This window comes from Galeopterus variegatus, unplaced genomic scaffold (assembly GCF_000696425.1).
Source record: "Galeopterus variegatus unplaced genomic scaffold, G_variegatus-3.0.2 Scaffold810, whole genome shotgun sequence".
Classification (NCBI taxonomy): domain Eukaryota; kingdom Metazoa; phylum Chordata; class Mammalia; order Dermoptera; family Cynocephalidae; genus Galeopterus; species Galeopterus variegatus.
This window is the reverse complement of record NW_007726921.1, coordinates 333,141-355,446: the sequence shown is the minus strand read 5'-3', so window position 1 is coordinate 355,446 and position 22,306 is coordinate 333,141. Positions and strand designations below refer to the sequence as shown.

Sequence of the window (22,306 nt, the reverse complement as noted above, 5' to 3'; positions counted from 1 at the left end):
TTCTTCTTTTCCATTTTATTTCCCTGTGATATATTAGGGGTAATTTTTCAGGCCTGTCTTTCAAATCACTAATTCTCTCTTCAGATTTGCCTAAATTTCTGTTTATTCCATGTTATTTTTTTTCATTCCAGCAATTATATATTTTTACTACTAAAAGTGTCATTTAGTTTTTTCAAAATTGCTCTGTATTTTTTAATAGAGTAGAAAAATAAGCAAACAAGAAACTATTATTGATTTGTATAAATATTTTCATATAGTTAATTTATATTCCTTATCTGATAATTCAAACTCTTGAAGTTCTAATGGCTCAAATCAGGTGTTTTTTTGTTTCTTGTTGAATCTTACTCATGTATTTTACTTCACTTTGTCACTGTTGATCTTTGATTGTGAGGTCATATTTGATTATTTTGATCCGAGAAAAATCTGGGGTCTGAATTGAGGACACTTTCCTCCAGAGAAGATAAGTAGTTTCTTCTGCTCTAACACAAATTTAGCCCACTTTGGGTCTCTGGCTTAGTCCAGAAGTCTCAGGCTCAAATCTTGTGACCCAAGGTTTGGTCTCCTTGAGCTTTGGGATGGAGGCACATATAAATAACAGCACTAGCTCTCAGAGCCCTCTTGCACTCCAGGGGTGCTTACTGCCACCGCTTTATTTTAAGCCATCACCTCCCCTTCCTCCCCACCCTGCCACCTTGTAGGTTCTCCTCCCTTCCAGTGAGCTTATAAATGCAAAAGGAATTATGTTTCAAGATGGTTCTAGATGTTTTGCAGTGGGGTGGCTCCTTACAGTATCTACTCCACTATAATATCAAAAGCAGAAGTCCAATCACTTCATCAACTACATATTTGAATATAAACTAGTAACTCTTGCTGATATATCAGATACTGTACTTCAGAAATTCACTTATGATGGTGAACTAACCATAAATTATTTTTCTTTCCTTGTTAATGTTTAGTAGTTTTTGTTTTTTTTTTTAAAGAAAATACCAGTAAAAGTATCAAAGCCAGTCCTACCCTACTTCTTCCTTGCTAACCAGTTCTTATTTTGTTCAGAGCAAATAAAATACCTGCTGGGCCGGCCCGGTGGCGCACTCGGTAGAGTGCAGCGGCGCTCCTGCCGAGGGTTCGGATCCCATATAGAGACCGGTCAGCTCACCGGTTGAGCAAGACCGGTCCGCTCACTGGTTGAGCACAGTGCGGGCGCGACACCGAGGGTTGTGATCCCATTACCAGTCACAAAGAAAGACAAAAAGGAAAAAAAAAAAACCCAAAAAACCTCCTGTCTCAGCCCTGCTTGCTGGTAGGAGGAATCGTATGTTATAGTTCTAGCCAATGAAATGTAGGTGAAAGTTGGCTGTGAAGGCTTCCAGCAAAGCATTCTTTCTGACAAAAAGGAACAGATATGGCCGGCATCACTCTTCTTTTTCCTCCCTTGAATATAAATAAGACAAAAAGGAAAAAAAAAAAAAAACCAAAAAACTTCCTGTCTCAGCCCTGCTTGCTGGTAGGAGGAATCGTATGTTATAGTTCTAGCCAATGAAATGTAGGTGAAAGTTGGCTGTGAAGGCTTCCGGCAAAGCATTCTTTCTGACAAAAAGGAACAGATATGGCCGGCATCACTCTTCTTTTTCCTCCCTTGAATATAAATGTGTTATCTGGAATTGTGGCAGCCATACTGCAACCATAAGGTGACATACATGATAGAAAACCTAGATAATTAGAGATATGGTCCTTATGTCAGTGAACTGGTATTGACTCAGAACAACCATCTACTTCTAGTAAACTGTATGTGAAAAAAGTCAACTCTTACTTGTTTAAGAAATTTTAGATGGGTTTCCTGTTTCTTGCAGCTAAATATAATCCTGACTGACTATACCAATCAAGCAACTTCTGAGGTTTTTTAATTTGGTAGTAGTTACTCACTCGGAATGAAATGTAAAGATGGCTTGATCAACTGCAAATTTATAGCTGCCTTAGTCATTTTTCAGAGCTGGTTAATTTTAGGGATATAAAAAACTATTAAAAGAAGTTGTGTTCTGATAACGCAATAAAAGAAATAGTAATAATACAAATAAAACTATTATAGCAATAAAAGTTCCTCATGGGTGGAGATCACATCTTACTGATCTTTAATAAGCCCTTTCATGGTCCAGCACACTGCCCAATGCCCCAAATGAAAAAAAAAGAAAAAGAAAAAAGGCACTTACTTAATCTGAATTGAATGGAATTGAATTCTCTTCACATATAACATGCTTTTTTACTTTTAAAGCAGATAACCAACTTCATTTAATTACCAAGGACATATTATGAGTATTCTCAGGTCAAACCTGATTGATGTATGTCCTAAAATAACTATTAGCAAGAGATAAGAAGGTATCATACATTTTAGGTACAGAGTCAAGGAACACTTAGTTAATAGGACTGCAAATATACAGCATTATAAACTATTTCAAAGTATACTTTTCCTACCTCCATGACAATGACAAAAGCCAGCTTGGCTGCAATCACGTGCCAATAGTAGATATTGTGCTTGTATTCCTGTGGATGTCCAGGTGGGTTTCGAAAATCACGATACCTGTAAACAAAACAGACATATTAGGAAACAAATCTTTTTGATCAAATACTGTAAACAAGAGCCTCATTTAAAAAGAGGTCATACTTGATTCAGTGTTCTTTTAAATTGGACATCAATGCAAGTTTTCTCCTAGAGCTCAACTGGTAACAAAACCTCAAGATAACTACTCCAGTAATAACTCATTTAATATGTAATAAGGTAATGATGGAGTCCATCTTTGTAAAAAAAAAAAAATCTATCTGTATGACAGAATCATAGCTCTAAATTTTATTTTGGGCTTATTTCTGGTTTTTTGGTTGCATTACTGAGAATTTGAATCAAGAAGGCTTTGAAGAGTTGGACCAAATACATTTTAAAGACTCCTTTAAGTTTAAGACTCTAAGATTGAGAAAAAAAAATGCTCTGGCAATAAACTTTATCAACTGGTACTTCAGTTGGTGTATACTGTCCATAGCTGATCTTACCAGCCATGAAAATCAATGCAGAGAACTTTGGAATACTTTTAGAGAATACTGTTAGGTTGAGGTATTGACATCTCTTATCTTTATATGTCTTTGTTAATGAGGGTGCTAGTTTGTTATCATTCAATATCTTCAGGTTGTACTGAACAACCCATTAGTTCTGACAAAGGAATTATTTTGGTTTTTGGAACTCTTGGAGTTTTTCCATTTCTAAGACATAAAACTTTTCTCCTGGATCAGTATCCCTGTAACCATTTGAAACTCACTTTTAAATCCTGCTTTATGGCCTGGTTTGAAACTTCTCACCCTAGTCTTTATTTACTTTAATATTCTGGGGGAGTTTGAAAAGAAATCAATGAGAAAAAAGTCTCTAGCGATTTAATTTAAATGACACCAAACTGAATTACATCATAAGAAAAGCCCTATTAAAGATGAAGTGCATTTTTAAACAGGTAAAGCAGAACTTGCCTGCATGTGGTATGGTTACCAAGCCCAGAATATGGGTTTTCCTTGCTTTTGTTTTTGAAGTCCATGACGTTGAAGGTGGAGAGAGTGCTGTTGATGTACCCGTCCATAGTGTAGCTAGCGTGGTCCCCATAGGGAGGGATGGAAAAGGACCAGTAATACACCAGGCGGGGGATCATATCTGATGTGAAAGCAATGATCATGGCCTGTGTTGGGAGGAAAACAGAAAAGGTGCATTAACATACAGCTTTTATAGCTATGGTTAACAAAGAGGCCAGAAGTACTGTTTTCATCAAATTTTTTTAAAATATGAGGATACTCCAAAAAGTTCATGGAAAAATTAGTATTATCTTTTAATTCTATTTTTCCATGAACTTTATGAAGTATGCTACTATTAAAGATTCAGAAACCGTAATTCTTTCTTGACTGTGAAATGTACGTAGGCATGCCCTAAGATCCTTGAGCAACAATTTTAAAGTAGAATATTAGTTTCCTTTGGGTCTTCAATTCTAAGAGAATGTCTAGAAGTCTACCTGCAGTTCAAATGCAAAGGCCTCATAGCTGCCTATTATGTTTTTTAAATACGGTAAACACCCATCTATTCAAAATAATTGTAGACTAGGGTATTGTGAAGAACTGAAGAGTTGCTTGCATATATTATATGTAAGTTAGTATTTTCCAAAAAATTAGAATAAAATTCAGTCAACCTTAAACTCTATTTGATTCGATATTGTGAAAATAATCTGGCTTTATGGAATTCCTTTGTAGAATAAATAACTGATACAAAAGTGATTTTTTTATCACTTGCTTCTCATAAAAACAGAATGTAAACTGCATAAAATATATTTTCCTTGATCTAAATGTAAATGATGGCCTTCAAATTCACACTTTTTTTGTCTGTATAGTATCTTGACTTGTTTAGACAAGTTGACCCATGGCCTGATTTATTTTAAACTCTCAGTATATACTTATGTTTGTTGCTTCATTAGAGAACAGGAATTTTTAAAATTAATAAAATGTGGGTAGCAAGATATCATATTGGGGTTGTCCCATTTATACAGTCAAGCAATAATGTCTGCTTTGTTAGATCTAGTTTCTAAGCCTTTAAACTTCCAATAGATTAAATGGATAGTTATAAAAGTTATAAATAATCGAATAGTATACAGAAAGTTCAGTATATTCCTAGATAAGTGGAATAAATATGGGTCAATAATAAACCTGTGTCTGTGTCAGGCAGACATCTATTAGGATATAAAGCTATTATGAATTATACAAATTTTCTCTAAAATTTTTTAATTTGGGCTTTAAATTTTCCAATGTATAAAATTGGTCCAAAGGAAGAGAAAATACGTTAAATCAAATTCCATGTGCATAAACAAAGTGGTTCAGTCATTAATCCAAGCAGAACAGACATGTTTTTAGCTCAACATGGTATTTAATAGTATTCATCTGAACATATGGTTTAGACACAGTGAGACCACAAACCAACAAACAAGATCTCAGGCAAAGCAAGAAGAACAATTAAGGGGCTTTTATATTACAAAATTTTCCCCACTAGACCCAGCTTTGTCATTTCCTCTACTGTGAAAAATTTGTGTGTGTTTGTACTTATGTGTGTTTACGTCTGCCTGTTGGTATTGGGAGGAAGCAAGAGTATTTTACCTTTTTCTAGATTTCAATAGATTAAATTTTCCTGTTATCATTTAACTCATTTATATCTTTGTATAGAATCACCTGAAGATGTGCTTCAGGAAGCTACAAAAATTCCAACAAGGAAGATAATTCAATTGTCTTGGGACAAGACCCTTTCTCCTCCCGAACTGAGGGGCTTTGAGAGGCATACTGCAAGAGTACAAATAAATGCAGTGTGCTTCATTCCCTGTGCTTTTCTGCACTCAGTTTTCCATTTATATAAAAATAAATTAAAAGTGGTCTTCAATAGCAGATGCTCTGGCATGATATTACAATCTCAATTCCACTTATTTATTGAACCAGCAACTTTAAAGTAAGTGATTTTTACCAAACTTCTGCTTGATGCCTGCTCTCATCCCTGGTGGCTGTTCTCTTCTTCCTTTTGTACACATTAGGTCGTGGAGATAAACATTAGGTGTTGGAGGGGTCGAGGTTACACAAGTGAGGGGATAACAGATACTCTTTAATGCTTGCATACATTTATACTGCATCTTAGGAAACAAATCCTAGTAACATGGAAAATAGGATTGTCCATAGTTTGATCAATGTCACAAATTTAATAAGCAGTTTTCTAGGATAAATTATAAGAAAAAACAACTATTGGACAAGAACCAATAGCACCAATTAGTCAGCGTGTGTGTCTGTACACATACACACACACACGGAGTAGCCTTGGAAACACAGCCAATTCTCCATCTGTGCTAATGGAGTGGAGCCATGGCATGGATATTGGGGAAAGGTGCCTACTATAATCAGACCAGAATGCTTGAGGAATGGGGAGTTTGAATCAATTGAATTTTCTGGTTAGCTGAAGGTCAAACAAAAACCTTTTAGCTTCAAACCTTGTTGCTGAAATTTTCCTAAAGCACAATCCACGTTCCTGTCCTGCTTAGTGTACTATAGCATATTGAACATGACAGATTGATTCTTTTATGACTGTGGAACTTGAAAGGCCTCGCTGTTATATTTCTGCAGCACAGTGGCTGTGGAAGGTACAGGCTACTAGGGTGAATGGAAGCTGACATACCCTAGCAGTTGGTTTTTGTGTGTGATCTGCAACTTTCTCTAAAAAGTAGGGAGAGCAGGCAATTCAGATAAATTGAGGGTTCTGGGGTGAGGGCATGATGGCTGGGTTCCAGATAACTTGTTTTATTGTGTAAAACTGTAATCATAGTCTGGACAGTGACCAGTTTTGCAATTCTTGTGCCTCTAGTTGAGGTACCTGTCCTCACAGAGCCACTATTAGTGATGATATGAGTAGTGAAGATGATAAAATAACAGCAGCCAACATTCAATAAGGACGAGGCTCAAGGCATTCACTCACTGAATTCCTAACCACTCTTTGTGGTACATACTACGCCTATAATATGTGGTAGGGAATTATTCATCCTATAAATGATAAAATGAGGCTCTGAAGTGTTAAAGGCTGGCCCAAGCTCACACAGCTCAGGGCTGCAGTGCTGGAAACTGAAGTCCGGGTCTACCTGACTTTGAAGCCTACAGTATTCAGTAACATCCCTTGTCCATGAGCCTGACACATGGATACTGCCAAATTCTGTTTCTGCAGGTGCTTGTGGGAAAAGGCTGCGGACTCAGGGCAAGTGTGGCTTAAGAAATTAAAACCAGGAAATTATTTTGTTGAACAAGCAGATCTGGCAGTGAGATATAGGAGGAAATGGCCCTGGTTTTAAGGACATTTCTAGGGAAGGAGGTCCTCAGAGGAGCTGATATGAAAATTGTTCCTCCTGAGAGCTCCCTATTGGCTGTCCAGAAGGGTCCATAATCAATTAATACAGGCTGTAAACAACTAAGTTCTGTTCTCTCTCACTTGGGATACATGAGCAGAGCATGGGGCTGCTTCAGACAATGCCCAGAATGTGGCCAGCGAAGACGTAGGGGTGGGGTGCAAAGAGCGATGAAACCCACCTCCTTTAAGAACAGCTGCCCTGGAGACAAGGAAGGCCACGCGCACCTAGGAAGGCACGAAGCATTTATACTTCATTGAAGTTAATATTTTAAGTTGAACCCTTGGAATATGTATAATAGTATAACACGGTAAAATGGTATTATTTTAGGGTCCTCAGACTCTAAATGAACAGATTTCTATATGTTATAAAAGCATTTTATGATAACTCATTTTATAGTTATGTGAGGATTAAAGGTATTAGTACTTACTATAGTTACGCATCACTTCATGACAGGGATATGTTCTGAGAAATGCATAATCAGGCGATTTTGTCATTGTGCAAACATCATAGAGTGTACTGACACAAACTAGATGGTTTAGCCTACCACTCCTAGGCTACAAACCCACACAGCACAGTCCTCTATTGAATACTGTAGGCAACTGTAACACGATGGTAAGTATCTGTTTATGTAAACACAGAAACGGTAATATGTTGCTCTAAGACATTGTGACATCACTAGGGGATAGGAATTTTTCAGCTCCGTCTGATGGAATCACTGATGTATATGTGGACCACTGTTGACAAACACTGATATGTGGTGCATGACTGCATTACTATTATCATATTTCTAGTGAATAAAAACTTTAGCAAATAAGCAACAATTATACCTCTGTAGAAAGTCTTGACTTCATAGGTCAAGAATAATAAACAAACAATTAAAACATAATCGTATTTTTAAAAGAATAACAGATATATAACATAATTGTGTTGTTTATATGGATGACAGTCTTGGTAACTTCCTCTCATTCAAAAAAAATACCAAACATTTGATTTTTTTAGGTAGCAACCCTAATGCACTTTTGGCTTTCCAAGGTCTTCAGCCTGTGAAGCCTAGGTCTACTCACATTGGTCACCACAGCCAGGATTGCTATTCCTTGCATGATGGGCTGCCATGCTCCGATGTCCCGGGCTTTTTCTGGCACCATGCGTCTAAACTGGGTAGTCAGTTTCCATGCGTCCACTCTTATTTCCAATATATTGTTCACCAGAGCCAACAGAGGGGCCAGTGGAAAAGAGGCCACAAATAAGGTGACGAACCCAAACTGAATAACTGTCAATGGAATGGACACACATCATGGAGTAGTGGATGGATGGAAGGACAACATATTTTCCTTTACTCTTGCAAAGAAAGAGAAAGGCAAACGAAGAACTAAATCCCAAAGAGAAAACACATCAGTGGTAAATAACTTAAGGTTCAACAGTAAAAGGATTCAAACAAAACACAAATATGAAATCTCTGGAAAGAAGACTAATTAAAGCCTGTTTCTTTCAGATGTATACACTTAATAGGAACAATATATTTAAAAATCTTTAATCAACCAGAATTACTCACTGGTAATAAACTTGAGACAGTCTAAGCATATTAGTCATTCTCAGTGTTGAAATAATAGAATGTTGGAAGATGATTCATGACTAAAGATTAAAAAAAAATTGTGGAAGTATCTAACAAGTAAAAAATAAATAAGAAATGTACCTTTGGGAAAGCTATGCTAGGAGAATGTTGGAGGAAATACGCTAAACAAACAAAATGAGTGAGCTCCCGAGGCTGAGATACAAATACAGCATATCCGGAGAATTCATGATGTGATTACAAATCACAGAAATACTGTGATAAAAGTGTCTTAAGTCATAGCATAATCATTCTTTGGGAATCTTTATCTTGAAGTTGCTGCAATCCATGTGGTCACAGCAAGTCAAGATTCAAGTGGTGGCTTAGAAGTTCTTTTCTCCTTGTCTGTAATTTACGTGCCTCACTATAGATGGGTCAGCGCAGATTTTAGGTAAGCTATAGCACAGGCAGAAGTAATAAATGATAATGCCGAAGATCTAAAGAAACCTTTCAGTTTTAGACTCTTCCCTCCTCACTGGCAGATCTTTAGAGGAAACGTGCAGGTATGTAACCAAGACTGGGGATAAGAGGAAAATTTACAGCCACTTTAGGCCTATTGCTTAGATAAGGGGAAGGTATGACTCGGCCAGGAAGGGCAAGGGTGTGAAGGGTGTGGGTAGGTAGGAGGAGCTGGCATTTGCTTTGTTCTGAGGGGCTAAGGGCATGCTGCAGAAAGGAAGGCAAGGTGGAAGGATCTGGAAAGTTCCACAGGCCAGGTAGGAGCAGTCATATTCAGAGAAGTCAGCCAGGCAGGGACACCAGAGTTGGTGGTGTCACGGAGTCAGCAGCAAGAGCAAGCAGCAGTGATGTCAACGTCTGTGTTGACAACTCACCTAACCCTAAATAAATTCACAGTCTACAGGGGCCAGGCAAGTAACAGAAATGTGTGGAGTGGGTCAGAGTCAACTGTGGTAATGGGCAAGTACATTTCCTACTGAAAGGGACAGCTCACAGTCACCACGTTGGTATAGGCCCACTGTTGCCAGATCTCCTGATTGTTCAAGATAAGCCAGAAATAAGGATTTTTATTAGCAACAAAACCAGTTAAAAATCCAAAAGAGAGAAGATATAATTTATAATAACAACAAAAGCACAGACTACTTAGGAATAAATTAACAGGAAATGTTAAGAAATGATAATTGACTTAAAAAAATAATGAATGAATGATAGGATGTGCCATATTCTTGACTGGGCAGACTCAAATTTGGGGACATATCTAATTTTTTTGACAAAATAATTTAGAATTCTAATGCGAATTGTTGTTAAATCCCATGGATTTAAGAAAAAAAGCTGAAAGGTAATGCTAAAGTTCTCCAAGAAATATAAATAAATAGACAGGTAAAATAATGAGGAGGGGTGTTTGCACTGACAGTATTAGGGACATTATGAAAAAGAAATACAATACGATCAGCTCTAGGAAACAGTGATGTATATTATAATGCTACGGTAATTGAAATAGTTTAACTAGTGCATGAATAAACTATGAATTATACAGAATGGATTTTAGGAAGAGATGCAAATATTCATGGAATTTGGTATATTATAAAAGTGATACTTCAAATCAGTGGATTCAAGTATTGGAACAAATAGCTAAATCATTGGAAAAATTGGTGTGGGGCCATCACTTTTGACACCAAAATAAATTCCAGATGGATTAAAATTTTCATATTAAAAAATAAAGCAACAGAAAAAATCCAACGTAGTATAATCTGTCCTGATATTCAAGCGAGAACAACCTTATAAGCAACTTTTGAAACTGTGAACGAAAACAGAAAAGACTGATCTATTCAGTAACACACCCACTGTTAAAACAAAAAACAACCCTTGCCTGAGACTGTTGATGATCCCAGTATTGCTCTCTCATACTTGCTATGCTTTCTCCTTCACTTGACAGTCAAGTGTCTAGAGGAAAGTATCTACACTGATTATTTCTCCACCACTCATTCTCTCCTTGCAGCCCTACATCCTGCTGTGGTCCTCCTCACCACACTGAATCGACTCTTGCTAACTTTGCTGGTGACTGCATGTTCCAAAGATGATGCACATTTTCAGTCCTCATTTATCTGACCAATAGGCAGATTTGGACATGGCCAAACATTTCCCTCTCTGTGGAATACTTTTTCCCACTTGATCTCTGTTTTACTTAAATAATTTTAATAAGCCAAATTCTATATTATAAAGCAAAAACCACACACACTGCCTAGCTATAGTGCTGCTTCCACTTTCCCCCACAGTTCTAGCAAGTAAGTGTGGACTTGAGCTTCTACTTTCCCCCCCTGTATTTTTCGTTATGCTCCTTTCATCATGTTCAAATCCCTCTTTGGCAGTGTCACTGCCTTCCAAGCCTTCTCCGTGTTGACACATGCTGCTGGGTTTCTTCCACCTGCTCTGCTTTTCATTCTCTTTGTGGACTCCTGTTCCTCCAGTCGCCCTTTAAATTTCCCTTTTCCCTAGGGGCTCATCATCAATTCTCTGCCAGTCTCTCTTGATACTCCTGCCAGGCAGGCCTGATTCACCCACGCGGCCTCACCCATGGCTCCTCTGAGCTCCTACTAGTGCATCCAACTTTCTAGTGGACATTGCCTTTCATATGTCCCATGGACACCTCCCTCTCGAAATATCCAACCCTGAACCATTACCTTGAAACTAGCTCCTCTTCCACCCTGCACATTGTCTCTTGGAAGTTATCTTAACCATTCTATTCCTCATCTGGCACGTGAGTTAACTCTTTAACACTTATTAAATCTGTCTTCCTGTCTCTATTCTGATGCCCATAGCCTCTGTTTCTGCACTTTTCATTTCTCTGGGTTACTGCTGTAGCCTCCTGAATTACCAACCTCCCACTACTTATGGACCCCATCCAAATTATTCTCTTCCATTCTGCTGCCTGAGTAATCTGACATTCTTCAACATAAACTATGCAATTCTCTTGTTAACAAATATCCAATGGATCCCTTTTTCTTTAAGGATAAAGTCCCCTGCCTAAGCACCCAAGACCCATCATGACTCGGCCCTTTCTTATTTGATATTCCCACTTCAGCAACTTTTGTTCTAGCTGTACTTGTTTTACTTGCCATTCTTTGAACTGACGAAACTGTTTTATGCCTTTGTACTTTTCAGTCTGTCCACCTCTCCACACGGAATGTCCATTGTCTTTACCACTCTGTAGATAACTAACTTCCATTCACCCATCAAAATGCAGTTCACGTATCACCTGCTCAAGGAAGTCTGCTTTGCATTCTGCTCCTTAACAACCCACGGAGTTCTATACTCCACGAGGACACAGACGCAGTCTTGTCTTGGTATCCCCAGTAATTGATAGTGTTTGGCATAAGTAGGTGCTCAATAAATGTTTACCGAATGAATGAATCAATCAATCAAGAGATAAGAGGCCTGCAAATCCTTTCCAATTACCTAGTTGCGACTTTGGAAACCTCATCCTGTAAAGGCTAGGAAATGTCAGTGCAGGTGGTGGGGCAGGAACCACACAGAGATGAGGGACTGGAGGAAGGCAAGTGTGAGTCCTGAAGAGTGTGGGAGTGGGGGTAGGGTGGGCGCAGCTTTGATGAGTGTAGAATAGGAAAGGGAAAAAAAGGAAGGGGTAGTGCAAGGAGATGGTGAAGAACAGATATTAGTCACAGTAAATTAAATGGAGAAATAATATATAAAAGTGATTCTTTTAATAGATTTTTTAATATTAATATTACCCTGGTTTTGATCTCTATGTTCTTAATAACTGATTAGATTTATTCTTTTCATTTTAGTTGCTTTTATATTTTATTGAAACATAGTTGATCGTACATATCTGTAGGGTACAGAGTTGAATCTCCGTACCTGTGTGCAATACGTGATGCTCAAATCAGGAAAATTAGTATACTCAACATTATACACGGTAAGTGCTTTTCAGGGCCCTTACCAAGTCCTCCCTTACCCCTCTCCTGCTCCACCTTTCCCACCTCTGGTAATCTCAGTTCTATTTTCTCCTTTTGAATGTTCAGTTATTACTGTGATTGTTGTATCTTTTTTTCTTTTTCTTTTTTTTAGTTCTCACTTATAAGTGAAGACATGAGATATTTCTCTTTCTGTGCCTGAATTATTTCACTTAACATTATTTTCTCTAAGTTCATTCATGTTGCTGCAAATGGCAGCATTTCATTCTTTTTTATGGCAGTGTAGTATTCCTCTGTGCAAATATACAACATTTTCTTTAACCAGTAGTTTAATGATGGACAGTTAGAGTGTTTACAACTCTTGGCTATCGTCAACAGAGTTGTGATGAACATGGGAGTGCAGGTATCCCTTTGACATGATGATTTTCATTCCTTTGGGTATATATCCAGTGGTGGGATTGCTGGATCGTATGGCAGTTCTAATTGTAGTTGTCTGAGGAAGCTCAAGACCGTTTTCCATAATGGCTGTACTAATTTGCAGTCATACCAACAGTGTAGGAGGGTTTCCCTTTCTCTGCATCCTCTCCAGCATTTGTTATTCTCTTTTTGATAATAGTCATTCTAACTGGGGTGAGTTGATATCTCAGTGTGGTTTTGATTTGTATTTCCCTGATGCTGAGTGATATTAAGCTTTTTTTCATGTCTCTGCCATTCATATACCTTCCTTTGAGAAATGCCTGTTCAGCTCCTGTGCCCATTTTATAATTGGGTTACTTGATTTTTTTACTGTTAAGTTGTTTGAGTTCCTTGTATAGTCTGGATATTAATCCTTTGCAAATATTTTCTCCCACTGTATAGGCTGCCTTTTCGCTCTGTAATTGTTTCTTTTGCTGTGCAGAAGCTTTTTGGTAGTTTTGTATAATCCCATTTGTGTATCTTCCCTTTTGTTGCCTGTGCTTTTGGGGTCATATTCATAGTCTTCGCCCAGTCCTACTTCCTGAAGTGTTTCCCCTATGTTTTCTTTTAGGAGTTTTATATTTTTAGGTCTTCTATTTAAGTCTTTAATCCATTTTGGGTTGATTTTGGTATATGGACAGAGGTATGGATCTAGTTTCATTCTTCTACATATGGATGTCCAGTTTTCCCAGCACCATTTATTGAATGGGCACTCTTTTCCCCAATGTATGTTCTTGCTACCTTTGTCAAAAATCAGTTGGCTGTAAGTTTGTGAATTGATTTCCGAGTTTTCTATTCTGTTCCACTGGTCCATGTGTCTATTTTTATGCCAGTACCATGCTGTTTTGGTTACTATAGTTTTGTAGTATAATTTGAAGTCAAGTAGTGTTATGATTCTGGCTTTATTTTTATTACCCAGGATTGCTTTGGCTATTTGGGGTCTTTGTTGTTCCATATGAATGTTAGGTTTCTATTTGTGTGAAGAATGTCATTGGTATTTTGATGGAGATTGTGTTGAATCTGTAGATCGCACTGGGTAGTATGGACATTTTCATAATGTTAATTCTTCCAAACCAAGAGCATGGAATGTCTTTCCATCTTTTGGTGTCCTCTTTAATTTTTTTCAGTAATGTTCTGTAGTTCTCATTGTAGAGATCTTTCACCTCCTTGGTTAACTTTATTCTTAAGTGTTTTACTCTTTTGGTGACTACTGTAAATGGACTTGGTTTCTTGATTTCTTTTTCTGCTAGTTTGTTGTTGGTGTATAAAAATGCTACTGCTTTTTGCATGTTGATTTTGTATCCTGAAATGTTACTGAATTGTTTATCAACTCTAAGAATTTTTTTCTTAGAGTCTTTAGACTTTTCAATATATAAGATCATGTCATCTGCAAACAGGGGCAATTTGACTCCATCTTTTCCAATCTGTTTGCCCTTTATTTCTTTCTCTTTTCTGATTGCTCTGGCTATACTTCCAATACTATGTTAAATAGGAGTGGTGAGGGTGGGCATCCTTGTCTTGTTCCCATTCTTAAGGGAAAAGCTTTCATCTCTTCCTCATTCAGGATGATACCGGTGGTGGATTTGTCATATATGGCTTTTATTGTATTGAGATACTTTCCTTCTATAACTAATTTGCTAAGTGTATATCATGGAGGGATGCTGAATTTTGTCAAATGTATTTTCTATGCCTACTGAGACAATCATTTGGTTTTTGTCCTTGATTTTGTTGCTGTGCTGTATCACATTTATTGACTTGTGTATGCTGAACCATCCTTGCATCCCTGGGATGAATCCCACTTGATCATAGTATATAATTTTTTTGATATGTTCCTGTATTCTGTCTGTTAACATTTTGTGGGGGATTTCTGCATCTATGTTCTTCAAAGATATTAGCCTGTAGTTTTCTTTTTTTGTTGTGTATCTGTCTGGTTTTGGTTTCAAGGTGATGCTGACCTCATAGAATGAGTCTGGAAGAATGGTGACTTTCAAGTTTTTGGAATAGTCTGAAGAGAATTGGTAGTATTTCCAAAGTTTGGTAGAATTCAGCAGTGATGGGCTGAGCCCATGGTGCACTCGGAAGAGTGCGGCACTGGGAGCGCAGCAGCACTCTCGCCGCGGGTTCGGATCCTATATAGGGATGACCGGTACGCTCACTGGTTGAGCGCAGTGCGGCTGGTCTCAAAAAGGACAAAAAAAAAAAAAAAAAAAAAAAAAAAAAAAAAAAAAAAAAAAAAAAAAAAAAGAATTCAGCAGTGATGCCATCTGGTCTTGGGATTTTTTTTTGTTGGGAGACTGCTGATTACTGTTTTAGTCTCATTGCTTGTTATTTTTCTGTTCAAGTTTTCTATTTCTTCTTGGTTCATTCTTAGAAGTTTGTGTCCAGAAATTTATCCATTTCCTCCAGGTTTTCAAATTTGTTGGCATATTGTCTCTAAAGATTCTTTGCATTTCTGTGGTATCAGTTGTAATGTCTTTTTCATTTCTGATTTTTGTTATTTTGGTCTTCTCTCTTCTTTTTTTAGTTAGCCTAGTTAATGGTTTGTCTATTTTGTTTATCTTCTTTAAAAAACACCTTTTTGTTTTATTGATCTTTTACATCTTTTTTTGTATCTCTATTTCATTTACTCTGCTCTGGTCTTAATATTTCTTTCTGCTCTGACCTTAATATTTCTGTCTACTAATTTTGAGGTTGGATGTTCTTTGAGGTGTAGCATTATGTTTATTTGAAATTTTTCTATTCTTTTGATGTAAGTATTTATTGCAATAAACTTCCCTCTTAGTACTGCTTTTGCAGTATCCCACGGGTTTTCATATGATGTGTCTTTATTTTCATTAGTTTAAGAAATTTTTTGATTTCCTATTTTATTTCTTCTTGGACTCACTGGTCATTCAAGAGCACGTTATTTAATTTCCATATGGTTGTATAGTTTCCAGAGTTTCATTTGTTATTCATTTGATTTCTAGTTTTAATCTGCTGCAGTCTGAAAAAATAACTTGCAATGATTTCAATTTTTTAAAATTCGCTGAGACTCAATTTATGACCTAACGTGGTCTATCCTGGAGAATGTTCCACGTGCTGATGAGAAGAATGTATATTCTGTAGTTGTTGGATGAAATGTTCTATAGACCAACTGGACCTGGCAGATATCTAAAGTATTATTTAAATCCTGTGTTTCTCTGCTGATTTGTTGCTTAGATGATTTGTCCAATGCTGAGAGATGGGTGTTCAGGTCTCCAACTATTATCATATTGTTGTCTATCTCTTTCTTTAGGTGTAATACTGTTTGCTTTGTATATCTGGGTGCTCCAGTGTTGGGTGCATATATATTTATGATTGTTAGTCTTCTTGCAGATAGGTCCCTTTATTATTATATAGTGGCCTTCTTGATCTCTTTTTATGGGTTTTGGCTTAAAGTCTATTTTATCTGGTATAAGAATGGCTACTTCTGCTAGTTTTGGGTTTCCATTTGCATGATATATCTTTTCCAACCCTTCACTGTTAGTCTGTGTGTGTCTTTATAGGTGAGTTTCTTGAAGACAATATATAGTTGGGTCTAGCTTTTTAATCCAATCAGTCAGAGTCTTTTCAGTGGGGAATTTAATCCATTTACTTACAGGGTCATTACTGAAAGGTAGTTACTCCTGGCATTTTATCGATTTTCACTTGGATGTTTTAAATATCTTTTGTTTCTTTCTTACCATTTTATTGTCTTCCATATTTGTTGGTTTCTTGAGGTGGTTGGATAAGGTTTCTTTCTCTTTTGCGTTTGCATTTTTGTTCTACTAGTGGGTTTTGTTTTTTCCTGTATATACATGGTAAAATTATTGTTTTTCAGGTTTCAGATGCAGGATTCCCTTGAGGATTTCTTATAGGGCTGGTCATGTGGTGGTGAACACCCACAGTTTTTGTTTGTCTGGGAAATATAATATTTCCCCCTCATTTCTGAAGGATATCCTTGCTGGGTATAGTACTGTTGGCTGGTACTTTTTTCCTTTTAGTATTTTGAATATATTATCCCATTCTCTTCTGGACTTTAGGGTTTCTGTTGAGAATTCTGCTGTTAATCTGATGGAGACTCCCTTGTAGGTGACTTGACACTTTTATCTTGCTGTTTTTAAGATCTTCTCGCGGGAACCGGTCTGTATGTGGGATCCGAACCCTCGGGCGGGAGCGCTGCCGCGCTTCCCAACGGTGCACTGTAGCAGTGCGCCACCGGGCCGGCCCGAAGAGGACATTTTGGATTGAATCTGTTTGCAGATCTTTGAGTCTCTTGGATCTGAAGGTCCATGTCTCTCCCTATACCTGGGAAGTTTTCTGTTATTATTTCATTGAATAGGTTTTTCAATGCCTTTTCCTTTCTCTTCCCCTCTGGAACACCCATGATTTGGATGTTTGTACACTTCAGCTTGTCTGCTAGCTCTCTTAGATTTTCTTTGTCTTTTATATTTTTTTCTTTTTTTGTCCACCTGCGTTATTTAGAAAAGACCATCTTCAAGATCAGAAATTCTTTCTTCTGCTTGCTCTAATCTGCTGCTCAAGCTCTTGGTTGTGTTTTTTTATTTCACTGAATGAATCCTTCAATTCCAGAAGTTCTGCTACATTCTTTTTTAAGGCATTAATCTCTTTGTACATTTTCTCCTTCAGATCTAAGCACTTTTTCATTTCATTGGGTCATGTGAGTCATCTTGTATCTCACTGAGTTTACTTAATATTGTTGTTTGGAATTCCTTTTCAGTCATTTCAAGGTCTTCCTGCTCTATGGGGTACTTGAGAATTATTATATTCCCTTGGTGGTGTCATGTTTTCCTGGTTTTTGTATTTCTAGTATCTCTACATTGCTGTCTAGTCATCTGGTAGAACAGTTGCTTCCTCTATTACTCCCGAGTGGGCTTCGAGGAGAAAGACTTCCTCCTCTTTCTCTAGGCTCCACTGGTGACTCTCCTTCTGTCTAGGATGATGAGTGGTCAGTGGGCTGCCTATTAGATGGCAGTGGCTGCTGGTGTGGCAGCAAGCCACGTCTGTGGTGGCAGCTGTTGTGGACTGCTTGCACAGCACTGCTGCCTTCAGTCAAGCAGGCGGGGTTACTTCTCAGGGCTGGTGAGGTCACTGGGCACACTGGTGCTGTTGGTTGAGGAAGGTGGGATGTTTTAAAGAATTTTTAAAAATTAATTTGGGGATGGAAGAAGGTAAGGTCATGTTGACATGGCAAGGGTGGAAGAGGCAGTACCAGGCTGTGTACTTCATTTATGGCACCTGCCCAGTGGAAGGAATCACCAAGTTCTTGAGAGACCTGTGTCTGTGCTGTGTAGTACTCTAAGTACAAAACCGTATCTTATGGCTTTCAGATTTTAATACTGACAGACTATTTCTCTTACATTCTGTATCTCAGTTCTTAGGACCAAACACTCTGGGTGGCAGTTTTGGTTAACACCCCAGGGTTATTCTAAAATCTCAAAGGATGGTGGGAAATTCACTAAATAAATGAAATTTAAAAAGCCAGGCTACACAGAACTTGGTGGGGAGTGGGTGGGACAATGTTAATATGAAATCAACTAACAGTTGTACATGTATGTTGAAGCTCTAAGCTGAAGTCATGTAAAAATTTAGGAGTACCAGGTTCCACACACTAGTGCTGTAGGTGAGGACTGAAAGATGCAGAGGACCTGGTAGCTACCTCCAACAGGTTCAGCCCAGCGGGGAGAGAGGCATGCTTACAATTATATACCACCGAGGCAGGTATCAAGTGCTAATGCTTAGAAGAAAAGAGCAGCAGAGCTGTGTGAAAAGGTGAGGAACAAGCTGAGGCTCAGCAGGGATTCATCAGGTACAAAAGAAAGGAAAAGAGCTGGTGGCTGAGTGCCAGGCCCAGGTAAGGATGGACGGCTTCAGGGTTGTTTGTCAGAAGATATTTCCCTTATAAAAACGGGAGCCATATTTATAAAGGTAGATGGCACTATCATTAACAAATATGGGGAAAATGGGAAGGAGGGTGTGAGGTGGTGAGACTATTACCAAAGGCAATCAATATTTATTTTTAGAGAAATAGAAGTAATTCAAAAGATACTGGGAAATTCTATCTTCAAAAGATTAGAAGAACAAAGAGCAAATTTCAGTCTACTGTTAAATACACAGTTAACAGACAACTTACTCTCAGAAATTAAGTTTTCTAAGTCATTAAGTATTACTTGGATAATAGGAAAACAATTTAATCTAAAAATCTGTCTACAACAGATGTTATTCTATTCTTTTTTATAGAGTAGGATGAGGCCAAGCTATTTGGTTGATAACTACTTTAATGAGTTTATGAAACTCTAAAAGTCATATCAACTTCTCTTCAAAGCACAACCAGATAACGTTTCCTCTCAACATCATTTATTTGACTAATCAAATACAGAAAAATAACTTTTTTTTCCTTTTTGGTGCTAAAATAATAAATGAGATTCTGCCCCAGGATGTTGTTGTTATTAATGCTGATAATAGTTCCAATAAGAAATATTTATAATTATGACTCATTTAGAATAACAGGTAATTGTCTTGTAGTCATTTTGAAAATAAACAGAATAAATAAATAAATATAGCTTCTAGATATATACTGTGGCTACACCCTTAATAAAACCTATCATGAAACATAACAAAAGCAAAAATGAAATTCAAATCAGACTCCAGGCTGCTGCAAAGTATTGTTGACTGAAGAAGCCACAAGATGAACTTTTTACTCACCAAGGGAAGCAGATGTGTTTCCATGTATAATTTATATTTTCAAAAGCAATTATTTTACATATGGAATATGATTTAATAAAAATCTCCTTCTATCTGCTGACTTGTAAAGAGAAACCACAAAGGGTTGTCTCTGCAAACACACAAACCCCTATGCATAAATGCAAGGACTATCAACCCAAATTCTATGCCTCTTTCTATTCTCCTAAGCTTAAAAAAAATGTAATTCAATGCAGTGGTTAGATGAAAGGGCATAGATACAAAACATATAAATTGTTAGCCATCTATTAGATGTAAGCATGTCATGCATAATAGAAAAGATGATGTTTCCTATGGAAATCTATTTTGAGATGCATCCAATTAAAGGCGACTGAGAGCTCAAAATCAAGTTCAACTGAAAAGAAACAGAACCCATGCAAATAATACAAAAATGGACAAAGACATTCAGGAAGGAGGGGACCTGTGCTAAATCTTAATTCCAGACCAGCAGGATGGTTCCCAGTTCAAGTCAGTGATTAGCCATAGGGTCACTGAAAGAACCAGACAGAAACTTTGAGCCAGAAGAAACAGATATGCTATCAGAGGCAGGCATGAGATGTAAAAGGGGGTATGCTGTGATCATTCCTGCCAAAGCAGCATGCTCCTACAGGCTTTCTTAAATGGCTTGGTTTGGAAGTGTACTGGCCAACAGCTGTGCCTGCATGGGCTCCAGCCCAAGCTGAATCACTTCTAACAGTAGTTGCTGAGTTGATTCTCAGACAACATGGTTAGAATGCTTTGAGAATTAATGGTGAAGCTGTACCTCAATGAATATTCCATTTCATTGCATGGTAATAAATCTTCAGCTTTGTACAACATAAATACTGACAAAGACACACACGGCCACCTTATTTGAAAGCCTGATTGTACAATTTTATCTAGTGGAGAAAAACGTACTCCCCTTCAATACTCTACATTTGGCTCAATAACAGATGCTTTTGGGATCCAAAATATGTTCCCATATATTTTATACCACTTAAAACTTCACTAACAACTTACTCATTTCAAGATATTCATAAAATAATCCCAGTTTGCCCATGGGCTGCAGATGGTAGTCCTGTTCCCATCGTGGGGTTGTCTTTTCTGATCCTGAAACTGTGTGATACCGTCCAATTAGATTCATGATCCAGCTGCCAGAAAAACCAAATTATAAATTAGAATGAATATTATCACTCCAAGGTCATAAAAATATTTTGCTACTATCTCAAAACTGAGCACATAATCTTCCCACGAAATTAATTTCTTATTTGCAATGCCATTTTTTAAAATTTCTGCTTCCCTACCTTAAAATCTTTTGAAAAATAAGAAATTATATACTGGGTTTATCAAAATTGCAACTACTATGAATTTTTGTCCTATCTCCTTTTCATGTGAGCAATTTAATTTTTTAAAGTATTTTTTTCCTCATTTGATCAACTTTAGTTTGTGTTTTATTTCCCTCCATCATTAAAAATGGCCTTTCCAATGTTTTTTTCCCATAGAAAATAAACAAAATAAAGACATAGTATGTGAACGGGTGACAAGTGCTGTGGAGAAAAATAAAGTAGGGCAAGGAACATTTGCACTTGTGTATAGGGAGGAGAGGGGAGTCGCCAGGGGAGGACTCACAATAAAGACGTGATAGAGTCAAAGGGGCGCCCGTACAGGGGCGGAGGTTCCAGGCAGAGGAACAGGGACTACAGAGACCCTGAGGCCGGAGCTCGAGGGCTGTTTAGTCAAGGCTAATAGGAAACGTCTGGTGGTCAGGGATGAGGCCTAAGAGACCACAGAGAGAGTTTGGGTGTTTTTTACTCTGAGGGAAGTGAGGAGCCACTGGGGGTCACTGAGCAGAAAGTGACATAATTTGACATTAGATGAAACAGGTCCTAGACCCTATTTTAAGCTGAACAGTTTAAGGACCAGAGAAGTGAAACACCTTGTCAAGGTCACAGTGCACAGTGAGGAGAAAACACCACGCTGGAAGGAGTCCCAGTGCTCTGCATGCTACTGGACTCTGTCCCCTCCTCCAGCTGTCCATTGTATCTTCTTAAATGTCATGTTTTTTCCTCTCTTAAAGCCTGGGGCCCAGATATCTGCTTCCCCCTTTCTCTACGGCAATTTGTTCTGAAAAGAAACCTGAGTTGGCAGTAAAGTGAGCTGTGCACCTGTAGCATAAAGAACTGTTGTCCCCTCCAGCAACAGCTGGCCTGTGGAGTTCGTCAGAAGAGACCCAACAACAAACTTCAAACACAGAACATCTGGCCAAGCTTTGGCTAACTAAACAACATGTTTGTGTGGATTTCAAATTCTGACAATGGGAAGGCATCACAGGACTGTAAAGACAGTTACTGCAAGAGAAGTGAGTGACCCTGCCCTGTCCACACAGGCGCACCGTCAGAACATCTGGCCAAGCTTTGGCTAACTAAACAACATGTTTGTGTGGATTTCAAATTCTGAAAATGGGAAGGCATCACAGGACTGTAAAGACAGTTACTGCAAGAGAAGTGAGTGACCCTGCCCTGTCCACACAGGCGCACCGCGTGCACACACCCGGCCGAGCCGAGAGGCAGGAGTGAGCACGCTTGCTGTGTGCTGCTGCTCCCACCGTGTCCGTAAGGGGAGGGCCTCCACTGCAGACATGCCCCTGGCCTCACAGTCTTTCCCACTCCTTT

The 22,306-nt window shown here is 38.0% G+C and overlaps 1 protein-coding gene across 2 annotated transcripts in view; it reads right to left on the bottom strand.

The window, feature by feature from the left end:
• ANO6 (anoctamin 6) overlaps positions 1-22,306 on the bottom strand; it is a 68,614-nt gene that overhangs the window by 6,434 nt on the left and 39,874 nt on the right. For both annotated transcript variants that reach the window (XM_008572604.1, XM_008572603.1), the window contains exons 12-15: positions 20,655-20,785; positions 8,006-8,211; positions 3,505-3,707; positions 2,470-2,575 (exon numbers count right to left, since the gene is read on the bottom strand). In XM_008572604.1, the coding sequence (XP_008570826.1) occupies positions 2,470-2,575; positions 3,505-3,707; positions 8,006-8,211; positions 20,655-20,785 (646 nt within the window). The remainder of the gene's footprint in view (positions 1-2,469; positions 2,576-3,504; positions 3,708-8,005; positions 8,212-20,654; positions 20,786-22,306) is intronic.